General features: G+C 37.5%; 1 protein-coding gene across 1 annotated transcript; it reads right to left on the bottom strand.

The window, feature by feature from the left end:
* Positions 1-14,742: 14,742 nt before the first annotated feature.
* On the bottom strand, positions 14,743-18,561 carry LOC111471871 (phosphate transporter PHO1 homolog 3-like). Its single transcript, XM_023117544.1, has 12 exons — positions 17,933-18,561; positions 17,295-17,655; positions 17,166-17,214; positions 17,020-17,091; positions 16,818-16,947; positions 16,624-16,744; positions 16,280-16,538; positions 16,095-16,199; positions 15,810-16,004; positions 15,410-15,691; positions 15,170-15,306; positions 14,743-15,080 (listed from the first exon to the last, which is right to left on the bottom strand). The coding sequence occupies exons 1-12, from the start codon at positions 18,513-18,515 to the stop codon at positions 14,984-14,986; spliced, it is 2,391 nt and encodes a 796-aa protein (XP_022973312.1). The 5' UTR covers positions 18,516-18,561; the 3' UTR covers positions 14,743-14,983.
* Between the last annotated feature and the right edge of the window lie 893 nt (positions 18,562-19,454).

Here is a 19,454-nt window from a genome sequence, read left to right as displayed (position 1 = left end):
TATTTAACTAATTTGAATTTTATTTTAATTTCAAATATATTTTTATTTAATGTATCAATATATATTAATTATTTTAATATTTATTGTATCAAATTATATTTTTCTCTTTTAATAATATATAATGTATTAAATATTAATTTAAATATTTAAATTAAATTATTTTTTCTCCATTTATATTTAAAATATCTAATATATTAAATATTAATTTGAATATTGGAAGGTGCATTATAGCCCTACAAATTATAAGATACAATGATACAAATTTAATTAGTTAAACTCTTTGATTAATCAACTTTAATGAGTTAATGTCACTCTACTCTAACTTAGAGTTGATTTCTAATGCATTGTAGGACAAGTTCTATTCATTGATATAATTATTATAAGTAAATCAATTCTTCACGAGTTTTTTGAAGGAGGTAAAGCACTCTCTTATCTTTCACTCGGTAAATAAATAGGCTGAAATTACCTATGGGTCTCACAGCTTGCTTCGTGTCACAACCATAGTATGAAGAGAGTAGGTTGTGACCCTCACGCCATGACAAGCAAAGGGACGCCCCATCCGGCCATATGCGGGCCAACATAGAAAAATGCCATGATGCGATCGAGGAGGACGATGCATCATCCAACACACCACCACGCAAAGTGGGTATTGAAGATATGTTGAGACATAAGCATAACAGAGACATCAACATAGACATGAAGGACAAGATAGGCTTGTTGAAGGGCCAGATAGGGCCCCGGGCCTTAACCTCAAAAGTCGGGGTTTCGGAAGGAATTTGGGCATGCGGTTCGGGAGTTAAGTCCGTCCATATGAAATATGAATGCTCGCCAAGTTTGGTGTCAATCGGACATTGGACGGACAATGCACGACACCGTATGACACCTCACCAAAATCATGTCTACACCTGGTAGAATGAAAATGACTCAAAATGTACTATAGGGGTACCATGGTGTTAGCTCTCCACCACCCCTAGACCCTTTGGCCTAAGTGAGCTACCCTGTGGCACATACGTGTATCACAGTGTGGGCGAGCGTGCCGAGATGAGTGTCTCGGGAGACTTCCTTTGAAATGGATTTTTGAAGGACAATACCGGACGACACGGGTGTGCCGGTATTGCGCCCTAGCCCGCGTGTTGGAGGTTGCTACATACACCCGCTATCCGGGACGGTATCTGTAAATGACTCGGCATGGGCACGGGAGGGCCTATGCCTCGATAGAACCCGGATGGATGGATGTTCGGGAAGTCCCGATGAGATGAACACGTGGGTCCATTCTCGATGGCATGACCGAATGAGTTATGATGGCCGACGACATCCTGAGACTCGAGATGGCGCCAAGACATATGGACCCTATCGATGGGGATCGAGATGACAAGATGAGATGCGACGTTATATTGAGAGACCTTGGCCCGAGTAGAGGCAAGGTCGAGTCGAATGAGCGTAGAGGCAAGTCGGATGTGTCACAGACGATTGAACATACACGCACAGGCGACGTATGTGGTTGAACAAGCTTGGATTCCGCACAAGCGATGTTCGATTGGCGAAGACAAACCTCGTCTAAGGTCTGACGAAGCCACAAAGCCGGGGCGAAAAATACATATGGGGCTTAATTCCCCTTAAGGCTAGTCGTGAGCGTGTATAGATCACGACGCCACACGGTCAAGAAGGCAGGACCGTGACACTTCGCTCCTACTCTTTCTCTGATATTTCTTCTTATTCATCAAATAAAGACTCGAAGCTTTGCTCCCTTTTTCACTCGGTCTCTTTTCAAATCATTGTAGATGGGGTAAAATGAGGTTAAAAGTCTGTTTCACCCCTATCATTACATATTTCACTTTAAGTATCACTGATCCTTTAATGAACAATTTGTTTATGATCCAATCATAAACCTAGCCTCTTCTGGCCATGAGAGAGTGAGGCTCATTGTTCAAGTTCGAAATAAGTACTTAAGAGAAAAACATCTACTTTTCTTCTATGGAAATGAGTGATCTTCCTATCATGATATTATGTTCCCAACCCCTATTTGGCCAGTTCCCAAAATAGTAGGCATATTGAATCGAGAGTCCTTCCCACCCGTGCAAAATAGAGGACAAACCCTCACATATTTCATAACTCACTCAGGATTAAGATCAAGTCGCATATGATCATCATGGAAAATATTAATCTTCTCAATTAGCGGATTTATAAAGAGAGACTAACTATTTCTTGGTCAAGTCTGATACAAACTCACTGTATAGGATACCCCCAATTACATGTCGTCACATGAACAATTTGAATCAAATTATTTGTAACGATTACAAAGTAGGTCGTATCAATAGTTTTACTGGGATAAGGCACCCAACCTTATCCATATACTATAGACCCTTTAGGTTATTACTTGAATACTAAATACGATCCTTTTGTATGTCAACCACATTCAAGATTACATTATTAACCTTGAATTTTTATACCAGGGATAATATTAAATTGCAAATAAAATAATAAAAACTATTATTAAAAATTAAATAATTAATTATGAGACTTTAATCCCAATAGATCCTAACATGTTGGACCATTCTAAAGCTGTTTATGATGCTTTTGGGACCCATTGAGGTCCATATGGCCTCTATTTGGTCCATGTAAGTCACTTTTTAGCTAGAAGATGAATTAGTTGACACGGTTGGATAAATTAAATTGTATATCATGTCCTAACTCGATATCTGGGTCCATATAGAATTGAAATCAGACTTGGAAAACAGATTTGAAACAACTTTAGGATTGTTAGTGACACCTGTAACAACTCAAGTCCACCACTAATAGATATTGTCCACTTTGTCCCATTACGTATCGCCGTTAATCTCATGATTTTAAAACGTGTCTACTAGGGAGATGTTTCACACCCTCATAAGGAATGTTTTGTTCCCCTCTCCAATTGATGTGGGATCTCACAATTTGCTTCCCTAGGGGATCCAACGCCCTCACTGACACACCGACAAAATTCACCCTCTTGGGGGCCCAACGTTCTCGCTAGTATACCGCTCAGTGTTTGACTCTGATACCATCTTTAACAGCCCAAGTCCACCGCTAGCAGATATTATCCGCTTTGGTTCGTTACTTATCGCTGTCAGCCTCACGATTTTAAAATGCGTCAACTAGGGAGAGGTTTCCACACCTTGATAAGGATTGCCTCGTTCTCCTCTCCAATCAATGTGGGATCTCACAACGCTGCCCTAGGCCAACCAAGTAAGTATCTCTACTGTTGGCTTGGTTGGATGAATTGTATTATGTATGACAATGCATGTCCTGTGGCCTCTACACGTGTATAATTATGATTTTTATGCTATGTTATGTCATGTTTATAAGATATGTTATAGTGTGACTATTTCATTTTGTAGTGATATGTTATTGATAATCCATGATGCATAAACCTCCATACACCATGCCATGTAAGCTATGTTCTTACCATAGATTTGACATAAATTATATAAGCACAATTCATAGATTCATTATTTTATAAATGAATGGTTTGATTTGCATAAAAAATTTATGTCATGATTGTAAGCTATGTGGACCTCATGCATTTTTGTGTTTCATATGCATCGGGATACTTCTCCGTTATGATTAGTAGGGATGCATACCATATGAAATTTATGTTTGCCATGATTTTATGTAGACCCTTTTCCTCCCTAGTGTCTGGCAGCCCGTTAACAAGTCTAGCCCGAGCAGAATCAAGGGGTACGCGAGCCCCCCTGGTGGGCCCATGTACACATGCATGGGTCGTGTGTAGGAAAGTACTACACATGCAACCTTGTCTGGTTTAAAAAACTTCCTTAGGCCATGCTATGATGCTTTTAAAAGGATGTCCCACCATTTTGGATGTGTTTGTATTTTCCAACTCGAAGAGTGGGGTTACTTACTAAGTATTTCTTAAAATACTTAAATCATGTGCTACTTTTATCTTTTAGGTAAGGGTAAGACACCCAATATGAAAAACAGCGTCGCGATGATGGCCATGGACCTAGAGTTAGGGCAGTTGCATTTATTTCTGTTTAGTAGCCCATAGGTTAGTTCCAGGTTTGGTTTATTTTATTTAATTTATGTCGTTGATTTTCTGCTTTTTTATTTATGAGTACATTGTTTTAAAGAATTTATTTTTAAATGTTAAGTCTATAGCATCTTTTGTGAGATATTTTAAATTAAAGTTTTTCGCATGCATTGGTCATGTCGTACATGTAGTAGCGACTTTATTATAGTGAGAAATAAGATCAATACAGTTGGTATCAGAGCCTCAAGTTTATAGATTATGTAGACCATCCTACGAGGTAGGCTCAACATGTTTCCATGGCCACACTACTGATGCACTGTTGTCGTCAGATATGTCATACAAAAGATAATAAATGGTTATGTGAATGCTATTGATGTTTGAATCATATGTGTGATATAATGATATATGTGGTATGCTTATGTTGAGGGTTGTACACTTAAAAGATTATATGTTGGTTATAGATCATGCCACCGGAAGAGGACTTAGAGGAGGATGACCTCCTGTAAGAGAACGTGATAGGGGTAGAAGAAGTCCAATTTGAGAGGGATCGGTGACTCGAATTGATGCAGCAGCGCCACCCCTAGCAGCGCCAGTAGCTGGAGTAGACCCCATAACGACCCTAATATGAGAGGCATTTCAGAATGTGATGCAAATCGTGGTGGCCACCCAATAGGCCAATAATAAGATGTTAGTGCGAGAGGCAAGGTACCTATGGGATTTTAGAAGGTATGACCCTCGTACCTTTAATGGGACCTTGGATGATTTGACGGTGGCACAACTATGACTGTTGTTGATGGAGATAATTTTTCGGTTGATGAACTATCCAATTGATCAGAAGGTGTCATGTGCGTTGTTTATATTGTAGAAGCACATAGAGATATGGTGGGAAGACACTCGAGAGGTCCTTGGCCCCACAAAGGTCTGATACTATGGTAGCAATGTTTAGATTTATGCCCTAAAGTCTCGTAATTAATTTAGTTTTTAACAATAATTTCTATTATTTTATTTGTAATTTAATTGTTATCCATGGTATGAAAATTCAAGGTTATTAATGTAATCTTGAATAGTATATAGTTGACATATAAGAGGATCGTGTTCAAGAATAACCTAAAGAGTCTATAGTATATGGATAAGGTTGGGTTCTTTATCTTAGTAATACTATTGATACGGCCTACTTTGTAATTGTTACAAATGATTTGATCCAAATCGTTCATGTGGAGACATGTAATTGGGGGTATCTTATACAATGAGTTTGTATAAGACTGGACCGAGAAATATTTAATCTCTCTTTATAAATCCGTTAATTGAGAATATTAATATTTCACATGATGATCATATGCGACTTGATCTTAATCCTGTGGAGTTATGAACTCCTGCCTAAGGGCTTGTTTTTTAATTTACATGGGTGGGAATGATTATTTTAGCCGATTGAATATGCCTACCATTTTCGGGACTTGACCAAATAGGGAGTTGGTAATATAATATCATGAGATGAAATTCACTTCTCTCCATATAAGGAAAGTAGATGAGTTGTTCTCCTAAGTACTGATTTCGGGACTTGAACAATGGGGTCCCACCCTCTCATTGGCCCGAGAGGGAGTTGGTTTATGATTGGATCATAAACAAATTGTTCATTAGAGAATCAGTGTGGGGGTAAAACGAACTTTTGTCCCAACATAAATTGTCCTGCCGTGCATAAGAGTGCAAACTTTAGGTCTATAGTGGAGTGACCTATAGTTAATCAATGGAAATTGATTAATAAAAGAGTTTAATTAATTAATTTTATATAATTGGAGCTTATAATCGGTAGATCTCTAAGGTCTCCTTACTAGTTTATAGTAATGCTAAAAGGTTCAATTTATTGGCAAGAATATTTGAATTGTTTAAATTGATATTTAATATATTAAATATATTAAATAGAAAGGAGAAAATAAATTTAATTTAAAATGTTAATTTAATAGATATATTAAATAAATAGAGAAAATATATTTAATTTGAAGTGTTTAAATTAATATTTAACCTATTAGATAAGTTAAATATAAATAGAGAAAAAAATATTAATTTGAAGAGTTAAAATTAATATTGGGTATATTTGATATATTAAAAAGGAAAATATATTTATTGTATTTGTTATAATTAAATATTAAATCAAGTATTTTGATACCTTAAATAAAAATATAGTATTAGTTAGATATATGTTATAATATTTAAATATGATTTGGATGAGGTATTATATCTTAATATATTAAATATACAAATATATATTATAATATCTAAATATGATTTGGACCCTCGGGTGAGCTAAAGACATACGATCTCTTCTACTTTTTCTAGAGAATGAAATTAATCTCCAAAGAATTTTGGCTCCCACAAGTCTTGATCTTGTGTTCGAGTCATAGCAAAGAAGATCTCGTGGAATGTTGAAGAACTTTTACATGGTTGAAATACTTCAACAAGTCTTGGTTGATACAAAGGAAGAGTTCTTACTCTTATATTTATTGCTTTTATTTTAATTCTTAATAAAATCAATATGGTTCCCAATGCTTTCGGTACGAGTTCATTCCCTCCCCCCACAATTCAAAGAGGCTTCTGGGGGAGAATATTAATAGACGTAGTTCAACTATGAAACAACAGAATTTATTCCACTGACGCAGAATGGACACTGTCCTTGCCTACGAGAGAGAGTTCATGAGATTGAATCAATTTTTCGCCGAACTTGTTGACACATAATTGAAATTGAATCAGAGGTTTGTGTTGGGCCTGGATGAGAGGATCTGTCGCCCTGTGGAGGCCATAGCCCCTACCACCTATGATGTCTCTATGAGAGCACGTAAAAGCTATAGAGGGAGCTAAGGTTGGAGAACATTGAGGGCCAGCAACACAGGCAATCACCATAGGACAAAAGTGGCAATATGATTAGATGGAATCGCACCGTCAACCACCAATGCACCAACTGGAATAGGTGGACAAGAATCATGGGGCCAAGGCATGGTTAGCATTCAGGGAAACAAGTTTGGCCAACAGAGCCAGATTGCTATGCACTGCCCAAGGAGGAGTACTAAGAATCCAGTTAGCCAGCCAAGAAGCACAAGCAATATAGGGAAACCTATGCAGACCCCTCCAGGCAATGGCGTAGGCTTCCACGAGTAGAGATGCCAAAAGCTTTGACATAGTGATGATAGTCTATCTTGAAGCATCTTGCCTTAACTTTATTTGATTCAGAGTCTACGAATTAATTTATATCTGTATCGTTCGCTAGTCATGCAGGGTTTTCAGTTAGAACCCTTATTGCATGTTTTATTTGTTAGCAACTTAGAAAGGATAGACTTAGTTCCTAGGGATAGAGTGAAGGATGGACAAGTATAAATAGCTTTGGACAGACCCTAGATGTAAATTTGATTGTTGTTACTATGACTAATTTTGATGTAATACTTGGAATGAATTGGTTGGTCGAGAACCATGCTAGCATAGACTATCATAAAAAGGAAGTAGTATTTTTGCCGCTGTCCGGAACCAATTTTAAGTTTAAGGTTACCTGCACTAGAGTTACCCTTAAGATGATTTTAATGATGAAATCCAAGAGGTTAATCCAGCAAGGAACTTGGACCATACTGGCACCATACTGGCAGTGTTGTAGATACGAAAAAAGAAGAAAGATCGTTGTCTGCAGTAATAATGGTGAATGAGTTTTTTGACGTATTTTTGGAGGGTTTACTATGAGTACCCTTCTTGAGCTGTAGATTTGTGCATAGCTCGAACCAGGTACCGGTTCTACTCTAAGGCCACATATCGCATGACACCAGCAAAATTGATCAAACTCAAGGTATAGTTGTAGGATTTGTTGGACAAGGGCTTCATCCGCCTTAGCGTGTCCTCTTGGGACACACCAATACTATTTGTCAAGAAAAATGATGGATCAATGTGTTTGTGCATCAACTCCAGAAAAATGAATAAGATAACGGTGAAGAACAAGTACCATCTTCCACATATTGAACATTTTTTTAACGAACTCAGGGAGGCGACAATGTTCTCCGAAATAAATCTTGAATCAAGCTACCACCATACTAAGATTAGATAGGTAGATGTGTCGAAAGCAACATTTAGAATGAGGTACAACCACTATGAGTTTGTGGTTATGTCATTTGAACTCACCAATGTCTCTATGGTATTCATGGAGTTGGTGAATTGAGTATTCAAGAAGTGTCTTAACACATTTTTCATCATGTTCATAGACGACATCATAGTGTAATCGAGAATGGATCAAGAAAACAAGGTACACCTCTAACAAGTCCTAATGATCTTGAGGGAGAACAAGTTGTATGTCAAGTTCTCCAAGTGAAAATTTTAGTTACAACAAGTCTCGATCTTAGGGCACATGGTGTCGAAGGATGTAGTTTTAATGGACCCCACAAAGGTAGAATTTATCTCCAAGTGGGCTCGCTCGACTACCGTTATTGTGGTGTACAATTTCTTGGGGTTAGCAGGATACTATCACAGTTCATGCGAGATTTTGACCAAGAAGGGTATCCCGTATTATGGACTGAAGCGTGTGAGGTGAGCTTCCAAGATCTGAAACAGAGGTTAGTGTTGGCTCCAATGTTCACAGTTTCGGATAGCTCAGGAGGTTATGTGATTTATAGTGACACCTCTAAGAAAAGGCTAGGATATGCACTAATGCAACATTAGGTAAGCATCTTTAAACAGGGAGTATGTAACTAACCTTTCCTCGATATTGGGCGCCCTCAAGCCTTTCTACATGTAGAGGGCACATTGTACTTGATACTATACCTGACCGTTCAAATATTGCTAGTCGTCTTTATACCCTCCATCCACACTTCTGTTATGACTTTAATCCCCTATCTTGATACCTTGTGACTTAGGAAGGCCACTCTCGTACCTAAAACTCATATTTCGAGAACTTAGATTAGAAGTGGTCTTAACTCCACTAGAACTCCCTATAGGTATTCCTTGTTATTTACTTCCATCTTGGTGTACGTTGCTAAACCATCCTAGACATCAATGTTGGTCGTATCAAGATAGTTCTATGAATACTTGGTTTGTATGATCCTTAAACCCTATTGGGCATTGGTTAGGTCGAAGAACATAATAGAAATCTCTTAATACTCATAATGACTCCTAAAAGAAATTTTCGATATGTTGTTCTCTCTATTCCTCACCTGAAGGTAACTCGACATTGTCATGACCCTTATGGTCTTTACTGTTTTACCAAAAATATTATCGTAGTTCCTTCTCATGTGGCCAACTTGAGTCTTTCTTCTTAGCTTGATGCCCTATCACGTTGCTAACTTGAGCACCGTTACTCTTTTGAGATAATGTATTAGCTATTTGGGAGTAGATAATCCTTTACATAAGTCTTCTACATTCACCTAGACTAGTTCCCATACTGTCCTATGATTGACTTAGTCGAGCCTCCTTTAGTAGTGATATTTCTTCACTAGCTCTTTTAAACACGTAAACTTCTCAGGTTCTTGTATGGGATCCTAAAGTATCCATTGTAAGCTCTTGACTAGTAGCTAGCCTTCCTTAAACTCTCGGGATGCTTCCTTTATAGTAGGTAAGCATAATACCCTATGTCCAAGTTTTTCCCCATGACATACTGTCTTCTGTCGGCCTTACTTGTTTGCTAGTCACAATTACTACCATCACTGAGGTAGTTTCTTGAGTCACATTGTTCAAGAGCTCTAAGCATGCTTCACAAGTATCTCGTATGCAACTATGCGTGCAGAACTGGAGTTCATCTCTTTGCAATCTAGATAACTTATTTGAGAGAGGTTCTCTAGACTTTTCTCTCTTCAGGTAATAAAGGTGTGGCCAAAACTTGACCCTTCTTCTGTTGTCCTCAACTCTAAGGTTCACCGGTCCACCATGATAATTCCACATTCATGACTATATGAGCATGTTTGTCTAGTCATTAGGACAATTTTGAACATGATCATGTGTTGGTGTGGGCTTGGACCTCTCCTCTAAAGTATACAACTTGCCATCTCTTGGGCGTTCCTTCATAAAAAAATATCCTTCACCCAATATCTCATAAATGGCATAACACGCACTTCGCGTTCCTGTAAGTCCTTAACTTGAACTTAGTCTCTAAAGTCTCCAACCAAAATCTTGCAGTCATGATCTTCATAACTCGTCTCTCAAGGAGGATGATTCTTATTTCTAGAAATGCCAACTTATCCAAAATTTTCTTAGGGGTAATGGTATGCTTGTGGGTGCTTGATTCCTTTAGTGGTTACCATTGCTTGGAGGAACTATATTTTCTCGCCTACTACATGATTTGTACGGAGATATGCTTGGCATCCAAAGTTATGGTCACGGAAGGTTTGGTCATAGGTACCTAATCATCTTGTACCGAGCCTTAAGGTATCTTGTGCAAAATCCATAGGTTAGACAACTCGCACGCTGCAACATCGGCTCTTCATCTTTCTAAGACTAGTATGCTATCATGTAACCCCTCTGGGCCTCCCAACAATCTCTAGACATTATAACTTGGATCTAACATCGTCTAATATGGTTAATGATGACTCTGTAACATCGTAGGAAATTATTGTAACTGAATATCTCTACTTCGTAACCCAAATCAAACATCGAGATCTTACATGACTTACAACATTTCACATACTACTAAATAGGGTTAGATTGCAAATCTAGTCACGATAAGGTGTGTCGTCGAGCTGAGTCATAGAAGTGTATGACTCTCTACCCTAAGAAAAAATCTATAGGACCTAAAAATCGACTGCTCTGATACCAATACGTCATGCATTGAGATTTTAGACTTTGAATCTTGGACCGTAGCACAAAAGACAAAAACCAAAAGCAAATAAAATAAAAGATGAAAACTCGATAAAATTTAAATCGAAATAAAAACAACAAACAACACCAAAATTAACAAAATAAAATTCAATCATCATATCGCGCTATTCAAATTTATTACAAACAAGGAAGGAGGTTTGGGGTACAATTACAAATTGAAATATAAGACTCAAATACAAAAAAGTGGATTGATACTTTAGAACGACCTCTATGACCGCACAGCTCTCAAACCCTCCTCCACCTCGATATGACCGCATAGCTCTCAAACCCTCCTCCACCTTGATATGACCGCACAGCTCTCAAACCCTCCTCCACCTCGATATGACCGCATAGCTCTCAAACCCTCCTCCACCTTGATATGACCGCACAGCTCTCAAACCCTCCACCTCGATCGATAGTTTGCGAGCATCTCAAAAAGAAAATAGAAATGCGTGAGTATAAAAACACTCAATAAGCAACCTATCACATCCTTAATCTAGTAGGTATATACAGGTTTTACAACCTTTTGTTTCTTTGATTTAGGGTTGCTTACTTTACCTATGAAGTATGAAACTAGTGTTCTGAGTCGAGGTGCTACCTCGTAGAACTCTTTCTCTCTCTCTAGTGGGGACAATAAGGTGTGTGTTATCCTACTCGTCATCCATGGGAGGTTCGCTGGTGAACTCATCTCATAGGATCATATATTCACCGACGAAAGTCGGGGAGCAACTCCTTGTGCGTGCTATCTTCAATGACTATGCGCGTGATCCACATCCCACCATAGAATGAATCTACACTATTCACATGATCCACGTCCCACCATTAGAAGGATTTACACTATTCGCATGATCCACGTCCCGCCACTAGGTGAATCTACATTACGCACGTGATCCACGTCCCACCATTAGACGAATCTACATTACGCACGTGATCCACATCCCACCACTGGATGGATCTACACTACACGGTAATCCAACTTAACTATCAAGTCACACAACTCTAACCGACCCCATGCCTGGCTTGACAATATAGATATCGAAGTAGAACTCGACGGTACAGGTATCAAAGTGGAAAGGGTAACAGAGCCTCTTAACGGTTTTGTTAAACTTGTGACATCAATACATATTGCTAACCATATGAAGAGCTACCTTTGTCATTCCTGATGTCGTGGAGGTTTACTAGGTTATTAAGGACGTTTAGGCAGTTTGAATCTTATCTCTCATTTTTAGGACGTTTGGGGTTAGCTTCTCGGTACTAATCCAATCTTGAGATGCACATGAGTTTAAACCTCATATCGCTCTCGATCCAAGAGTGTAATGTTGACTGAAAAAGTACTGACCTAGGTCAATATGTAAACCGCACTAGCTATTGCACCCTAATCTTAACTTAGCTCACTTGTACATGCTTTGCTAGAGAGATTGCTCTCTCGATCACCTAGGGCATGATTTACATAATTTAGAAATTTGTGCAAGCTAATTAGGGAGATCTTATCGATCACCTAAAGTACGGAAAATATTAACTAAAACATTCATGAAAACAAACAAACAAACAAGCTCAATAAGGAGATAACATCCATCAATCGCCTGAAGCTCAACTAACAATAGTTCATCCTTCTTTCCAACATAGCGGAAAATATATAAAAAAACATTCATCACAAATATCATGATAGTGGGATTTTGGTAATTTCTTTCGTCTTACATAGCTTGCTCATCCATATTGCCTAACTTGTATTTTAGTCATTTATACTCTCTTTCTAGCTTTGCATAAAACACAGAATAGCATGCTTCTCAGAAAATCTCAACCTAGAGGCATAATAATAATATTCATAACATACATACAACACATACTTATCCAAAAATGTCCTTTTGAAGTTCTTAACTTGCAATTTCTAAATAGCTAAGGTAAGAAATGGTCGTATGCTAGCATGTCCGAGCGATACCATGAAGTATTACTTATCTAATGTGTGTGTGGTTACTTAGTTCAATGATGCGTCTTCCCAAGCTAGATTTTATGCATTTTAGGAGTTCCAAAATTTATGAAATTTCCCTAGTAGGACCTAAATCAAATAAGCTTAGAGTTAGTATCAAAATCAAGATGAAAAACTGATAAATGAAGGTCAAACGGAGGTAAAAAAAAGACCTACATGTGGTACACGTGCTAGGAGAGCTCTCCACACGCGAGAGTATAGACGTGCTTGGAGGAAGGATACGCGCGCCCTCAGTGTGGCACGTGGCAACTCTTGATATGCTCATTCGACTTCTAGGTACTGCGCTCGATCCTTCGCAACCATGAAATTCTACCAAATATTCTCATAATAACATGTGGAGAAACCAGACGAGATGCGGGTCACACGTCGAATTAGGTGGATGGATCATGTTGCGAGCACTGAATTGGGTCACGTTTAGGTCGACGAGTTGGGAGAAGCGAGTTGAACTACTTGAAGTGCGTACCTCTGTTGGATGGATGACACGTGACCCTCTCTCCTTGAGACACATGTCCGACCATCGCCTAGAGGCAATCATTGTCTGCCTCCTTCATGGGGTTCCCTCGGGTATTCGCTTGTGATCGAAAATTCCTAAAGATCGATGAAGTTTTCAAATCAATCTATTTTTTTTCTTCCATTTTTTTATCTTTCCCACCTCATCTGAAACAAAATGATTTCTTCATGAAAGTTGTAGACATTTAATCTAGGTTTACCAAGATACTTTTCTGGTAATTTTTCTTAAAGTTCAATAGAACATTGTCTTTTGGTCTTAATCAACTCTTACTTTTTTTTATGAAACTTGTGTGAAATCTCTCTAATAACAACATACTTAAAATTTAGAATTTAATTTTATGAAAAACTCTCGAATTTGAAAGAAAATCGAAATCAAGAACTCAAAACACTTACCTTTAGGTTCCTCGTCAATTCTCGACAAATTTGAACAAATCTTCTCAAATTCACTTAACATTTCTTGGGAAAAAACTTTGGTGAAATTTTTTCTCTCAAGTGAATTTATTTTTCTCTCTAAAAACCCTAAACACTTTACCTATTTTTCTAATATTTCATCATTTTTTTATTACTTTTGTTGAGTTCTTTGAATTTTTCTAAACATTTTTCCCTTTTCCCTCTATTGTTGTTTGGCTTTTAAGATCTTCAATAAAATCTTGAAAGTTCGACCTTAAAAGAAAAAATTAAATATTTAATTTCTCACCGAGGCACGCATGTTAAAAAAGAAAGAAGGAAGAAAAAGAAAAAGAAAAAAAAAGTTTGGTTTCTTAGAGAAAAAGTGCGGAAAAATCATCTTCAACCTTCAAATTTGACATGTACAACGTATTTTTTGATCGAGCATTCTTGTTCATTCAAATTTAAAAGAAGTGATTTGATTGGTATGATCCACGGATTAATCTTATATGCATTATAAAGTATCAAAAATTCTGGAAAGAACGAAAGTTCCAAATTCAATAGGGTATTTCTTCCTTCATTCTCATTCAATCAAAAACAAAAAAGATGTTCTATTTGATCCATTGGAATTGTTCAAGAATTGATTAAAAAAAACAAAAAAAAAAAAACAGAAAGTATGATTTATTGGTTGAAGAGTATTATTTTTCCATATATCCAAGTGTCTTTGTTCAACTATTTTTCACTTCAATGTCAATGTTGACTTTAATTTAACTTGAATTAGACACCCTCAAAGAAATTTAAATATTTTATTATTCAATCTTATTATACAAACTCATTATATTATATATGATATTTACATGACCGACTTAATCAAATCATTCGTTTATACTAAACTTAAAAGTCAATGTCCTAAGTTTAGTTTGTGTTTCCCTCTTTTAAGTAGAAGTAACATCAATATACTATTTCTGTATAAACTGAAAGATCACCACGTCTGCAAAAAGGACATTTTTTCTTCAAAATGGATATCAAATTTATTCATATACTTACATACCTAAAACGGTCACCCATCTTTTTTTTCGATGACTAAGCAAGAAAACGATAGCGATTGGTTTGTCTTTCTTTTCTTTCTTTTATGCATTTCTCATCTAACTCGGTTCGTTTTTCTTTCTTTGCTACCCAGATCACAAAGTTAAAATAAAATAAATACAACAAAAAGAAAAAGGGTGATGAAGATGTGTTCTAAATTCAAGCTGAATCAGCACTCAGTCATCTTTATCATCTTCGTCATAGTTAAAAGGTAGAGGCACTGATTTGAAGGCTCTATATTTTCCAACATTGTTGAGATGTTCATTTTCAATCCTGTCCATTATTTTCAATATTGTATCAGTCTTTTTTGTTTAACATAATCATGATAGACTATGAAAGTTTAAATTCTGTGAACTGTTTACCTGAAGAAGTTCCATATGCCACGACGAATGATCTCTAAGCTTGCAACAATTGCAATCATGCCTTGTTTGTGCAAGAATGAGAAATTGAACCTCAACACAGTTTGCATCCAAGCAAGTCTCAGCACCACATTCAATGCCTGCAACGTTTTCGTTTACATTTTCTTTATAAGTCGCCAAAACGCAACATTTCAAGAGTGATGTATTCTTGTTTTCTGACTGATATTATATTATATTACTCACCATAGCAACAAAATAGACGCTCTTTTGAGGTATAAGGAGCTTGTCTCTCAACCAGCGATTCTTCGAATGGCGTTGCAGAAGCCCCCAGTCATAGACAAGGTCCCAGTACGTGCCCGACACGGCTGCTATCACTGAAAATACCCAAGATAGTATACGCCAAACATACATTCTTTCATTCAGACTGTATGCTGTCCTGAAGCAAACAGCAGCGATAGCAAACGAGTATTTCAATCCATTCAGGGCCTGCATTTTATCCTTCTCATCATACAGCCGACGAAGACACTGCAATATTACAAAAGAATAAACGATATTAAACTCGAAACGACTATGTTCAGATAGCCTGTGACAGTTCCTTGTGTTTTTTCTACAATGCTAAGATCTTATGGCAAGATTGGAGTACCTGTTGAAGGCGTGCCCAGTATGGAATAACGGCAACAATAAAACTGAAGGTTTGGAATACAGTGTTGGCCTTGCACGTGGTTTTTCTCATTCTGTAATCTCCCCAACCATAATAGCAAATGTAAAATTCCAAACTTCTGAGTGCTTCCACCTGGCTTGTTAACTGATCAGCTAAGAAAAAGTCAGGGAGCACCACCTGAAACAACACATTAGTTTTAGTTCAAAATTACAACAGCAACTTCAGTATCTCCGAGCTTACGTATACATTATGGACGTCGTAATTTACCTTGTAGAGCGGAGCACAGATGCAGTGAAACAGACATGTGAGGAGGAAGAAACGACTTGAGCGATATATGATGTTAAGTGGGCAGATAAGTATTGCAGTTACAAGCTGCATATGAAGAGTTTGATTAGGCCCTACTATACATGCAAAATTAGAAGCACTTGAGAAGGTTAGTGTGCAAATCTTACAATAACCGCAAACAGAGGCAGAAGTTCTGTAAATGCTTCGAAATCTTTTGTTCTTTTGTCCATTTGCATGTCGAGGTTTGAGAGGACTGAGCTTAGCCCAAGAACAGCTAGACCAAAACCAATAAGGAGAACTTGACGATACCCCAACTCATTTCCTTCCTTAAAACCAAATATGAAGGAATAATTCACTCGATATCGTCTCCAAAAGTATATGTTGGCTGCGTACATAATCAAATGCAGAACAACCAATCCAAACAAGCTGCAAAACATAACATATCAGAGTTCACATGTTAAACCAAGTTTAAGATTGAGAATGTGTTAATATGACGTTGAGTTGTAGTTACCTGTAAAGAGGAAACATAGTTTCCATGTACTCTTTGCTTCCGTCACTATTCACAAGACGCCGGGCACGTACAATTAAGATGAGTGCTAAAATAAGAGCTGTAGAACAGCCAGCTAGAAAACCTGCAGAAATGTTTAGTGTTCAGTAAAAAGGTGTATCCCTAAATAATGAGTTAATCCGAGCAGTTTGAATTACCCATGGAAAATGTTGTCCTATGTCTCTCTCTCTTTGCTTTGGGTCGTAAAATATTCATCCCTTGGCTGCGATTGGCATTGCAGAAATGTTTGATGAATGTATTCTCTACCCTCTCCATTAACTTGGAAACCTGCAGTGGCATTTAGTATATTAGTATTGAATAAAGAACATTCAAGAACTAGTTGAATTTAAAACATCTCACATCATCTGAGCTTCCAAGGTGTGAACTATCTACCACTTCCATGTATGTTTTTGACGCATCTCTTGCTGTAATCTGCAATCAAATAACAAAGACATAAGAAAGAAGGAAGGAAGGAAGCATTTGTGATGATATGTTCAGTGAAATACCTTGTCGTATTTCTTCATGATCTTGGAGAAGGCGAGTGTATTCAAGAAGCTGAGTGAATTGCATCAATGAGAAACGATTAAGAATTAGAGCATTTAAAGAACGGATCAAAGAAGAAGATAAGAGGTTACCTGAAGCTCTTCAGAAGCCTAAGTTTCTGGTAAAACACAGAGAAGGCCTGCTTGAGCTGTTCTTCAACTTTCTTGAGATTGTCTCTACTGAATTGGAGTTCAGAGTTTTGAGGGAACTTAATGAAGCCCTTGATGGTAGAACGAGGTGTTTCAATGGGATTATTGATTTTGACAAGATCAAGAACTTCTAATGGAGGTGGTCTAACACCAACACCCTTTCTTCTACTGGACTTATCTTCTTCATCCTTTTTATCTACCAATTTCATCTCGATGTCGTCCACACATTCGTTCGACTCATCTATTTTCCCAAGCTTGGCTGCCCCATCTTCTTCTATTATCTCCATGCCCACATGATGCCTCTCTGCTCACCCAAACATACATTACAACAGTTTCTACTCAGTTTCTACTCAGTTTCTACTCAATTTCTACTCAGTTTCCACTCCTATTCAACTCATTGAAACTCAGAAAACAAATAAAGAAACAACTTCTTTCTACATTATCATTACCATGAAAGCACTCATAAATGGCAAATATCAGATCATTGACAGACGTAGGCATGAATCATCTAACCAATTGTAATCTAGTTTCAACAAATCATGAACAATCTCGAAATCAAAGAAATGAAAAGAAAAACTCACTTCCAGATTTGGCCCCTTTTGGAGTGGAAGCCGATAAAACAGCGGAAGAAGCAGCAATTCCAGAAGCAAGACGAGTAATCTCAACAGTCTTCTCACGCATATCGAAAACCAAACCCTTCGGATTCTCAACCCTAACTCTGAAAGCAATCAGAGCATCCATCTGCTTCCCCAACATCTCAGCTTCCTTCATAACCTCCTCCACCTTGGAGCTATAGAACTTTTCGACCTTATTAAACTCATCATCTAACCTCCTGAAATAGACGAGTTCGTACTCGGAGCCTTGATCGGCGGTCATGAGGAACGTGGTCTTGTAACTCTTGGAGTCGTTCTCGTGGTTAGAGGTCACGAGAATGGATTGCCTCTCGATATCGGAAGTGGGAGTAGAGGAATGAGTGAGGCCGCTGAAGGCTCTGTAGAGAGTGAGCTTGCGCTTTAAGGCAGAGGGTTGAGGAGGAAGATTAAGGTCATTTGTGAGCTTGAATCTCTGAATATCTTTCAAAAGAGTTTTGAGGAAATTGTAATCCATGTACGCCGCTTGCCATTCCGGCACCATTTGAGCGCGAAATTCCTTGCCGAACTTCATGGCTCAGGTGAAGGGCACTGTGATTGTATTGAAGTGTATATACATACATATATATATATAAAGCGGGTAGAGAGCTTTGAAGCTTGTCGAGAAGCGCCATGGAAGTTGACTTGTGGAGAAAGCTAAGCAAATTGCATTATAGAAACAGAGGGTGATGTACGGTTGATCGGGACTGTGTCTGTGTGTGCGCGTTTCGAGGGAGACGAAGTGCGTTTGAATATTTCTAAAATTGGCATTATTTTGTTTTCTTTATTATTTTTTTTAATTAAAAAGTTTTACAATAATGCGATTTTCACCTTCAAATTTTTAAATTTATCTAAGAATTTGTGCGCTTTAATGTTAAAAACGGGAAGATAGATTTTGACATTGTTTTTTAATATATAAAAAATTATTGTGTAAATATTTTAATGATATTTTTTTAATTTTTATAAAATAATCTCATGAACTTACCCGTTTAAGAAAAATATCTTAAAACAATTAAATTAAATAGATATAAGTAAAAATAAAATAGTAATGTCCTATACTAATTTAAAGTCTACAAAATTAAATGTGACTACCTTTGCATGTGTTATGGTCTTTGATTGTGATGTCGTCGTCAGGCGTACAGGGTGTCTTGCCTTTACTTGAAGTATCGAAGTGCATATGGTTTGAGTATTTTAAGAAATACTCCGTTAGTGACCTATTATTGGAGTTGAGAATGCAAACACATGCAATCATGATTAGGAACTTGTCATTTAAAACATCATAGAGGTGGTCTTACATCTAGACAAATTGAATGTGTACTACTTTCCTACACATGGCCTACACGTGCAATCGTGAGCCCCCAGGTGGTTCTCACACCTCTTGGGGTCATCATAGTCGGGCTAGTTGGCTACAGCAAACTCTCGAATATCATGTAAGGCATGATCATCGTCATCATCATTATAATGTACATGTTCG

Source organism: Cucurbita maxima, unplaced genomic scaffold (assembly GCF_002738345.1).
Source record: "Cucurbita maxima cultivar Rimu unplaced genomic scaffold, Cmax_1.0 Cma_Scf00059, whole genome shotgun sequence".
Classification (NCBI taxonomy): domain Eukaryota; kingdom Viridiplantae; phylum Streptophyta; class Magnoliopsida; order Cucurbitales; family Cucurbitaceae; genus Cucurbita; species Cucurbita maxima.
The sequence above is the reverse complement of the archived record's forward strand: the minus strand, read 5'-3'. Positions and strand labels throughout refer to the sequence as shown.

Coding starts and splice junctions, on each gene's coding strand:
- LOC111471871 (XM_023117544.1), bottom strand. CDS start 18,515: ATGAAGTTCGGCAAGGAATTTCGCGCTCAAATGGTGCCGGAATGGCAA. Junction 16,200..16,279: donor TGCCTCTGTTTGCGGTTATT/GTAAGATTTGCA, acceptor CTTCATATGCAG/CTTGTAACTGCAATACTTAT. Junction 15,081..15,169: donor GGCATATGGAACTTCTTCAG/GTAAACAGTTCA, acceptor AATAATGGACAG/GATTGAAAATGAACATCTCA.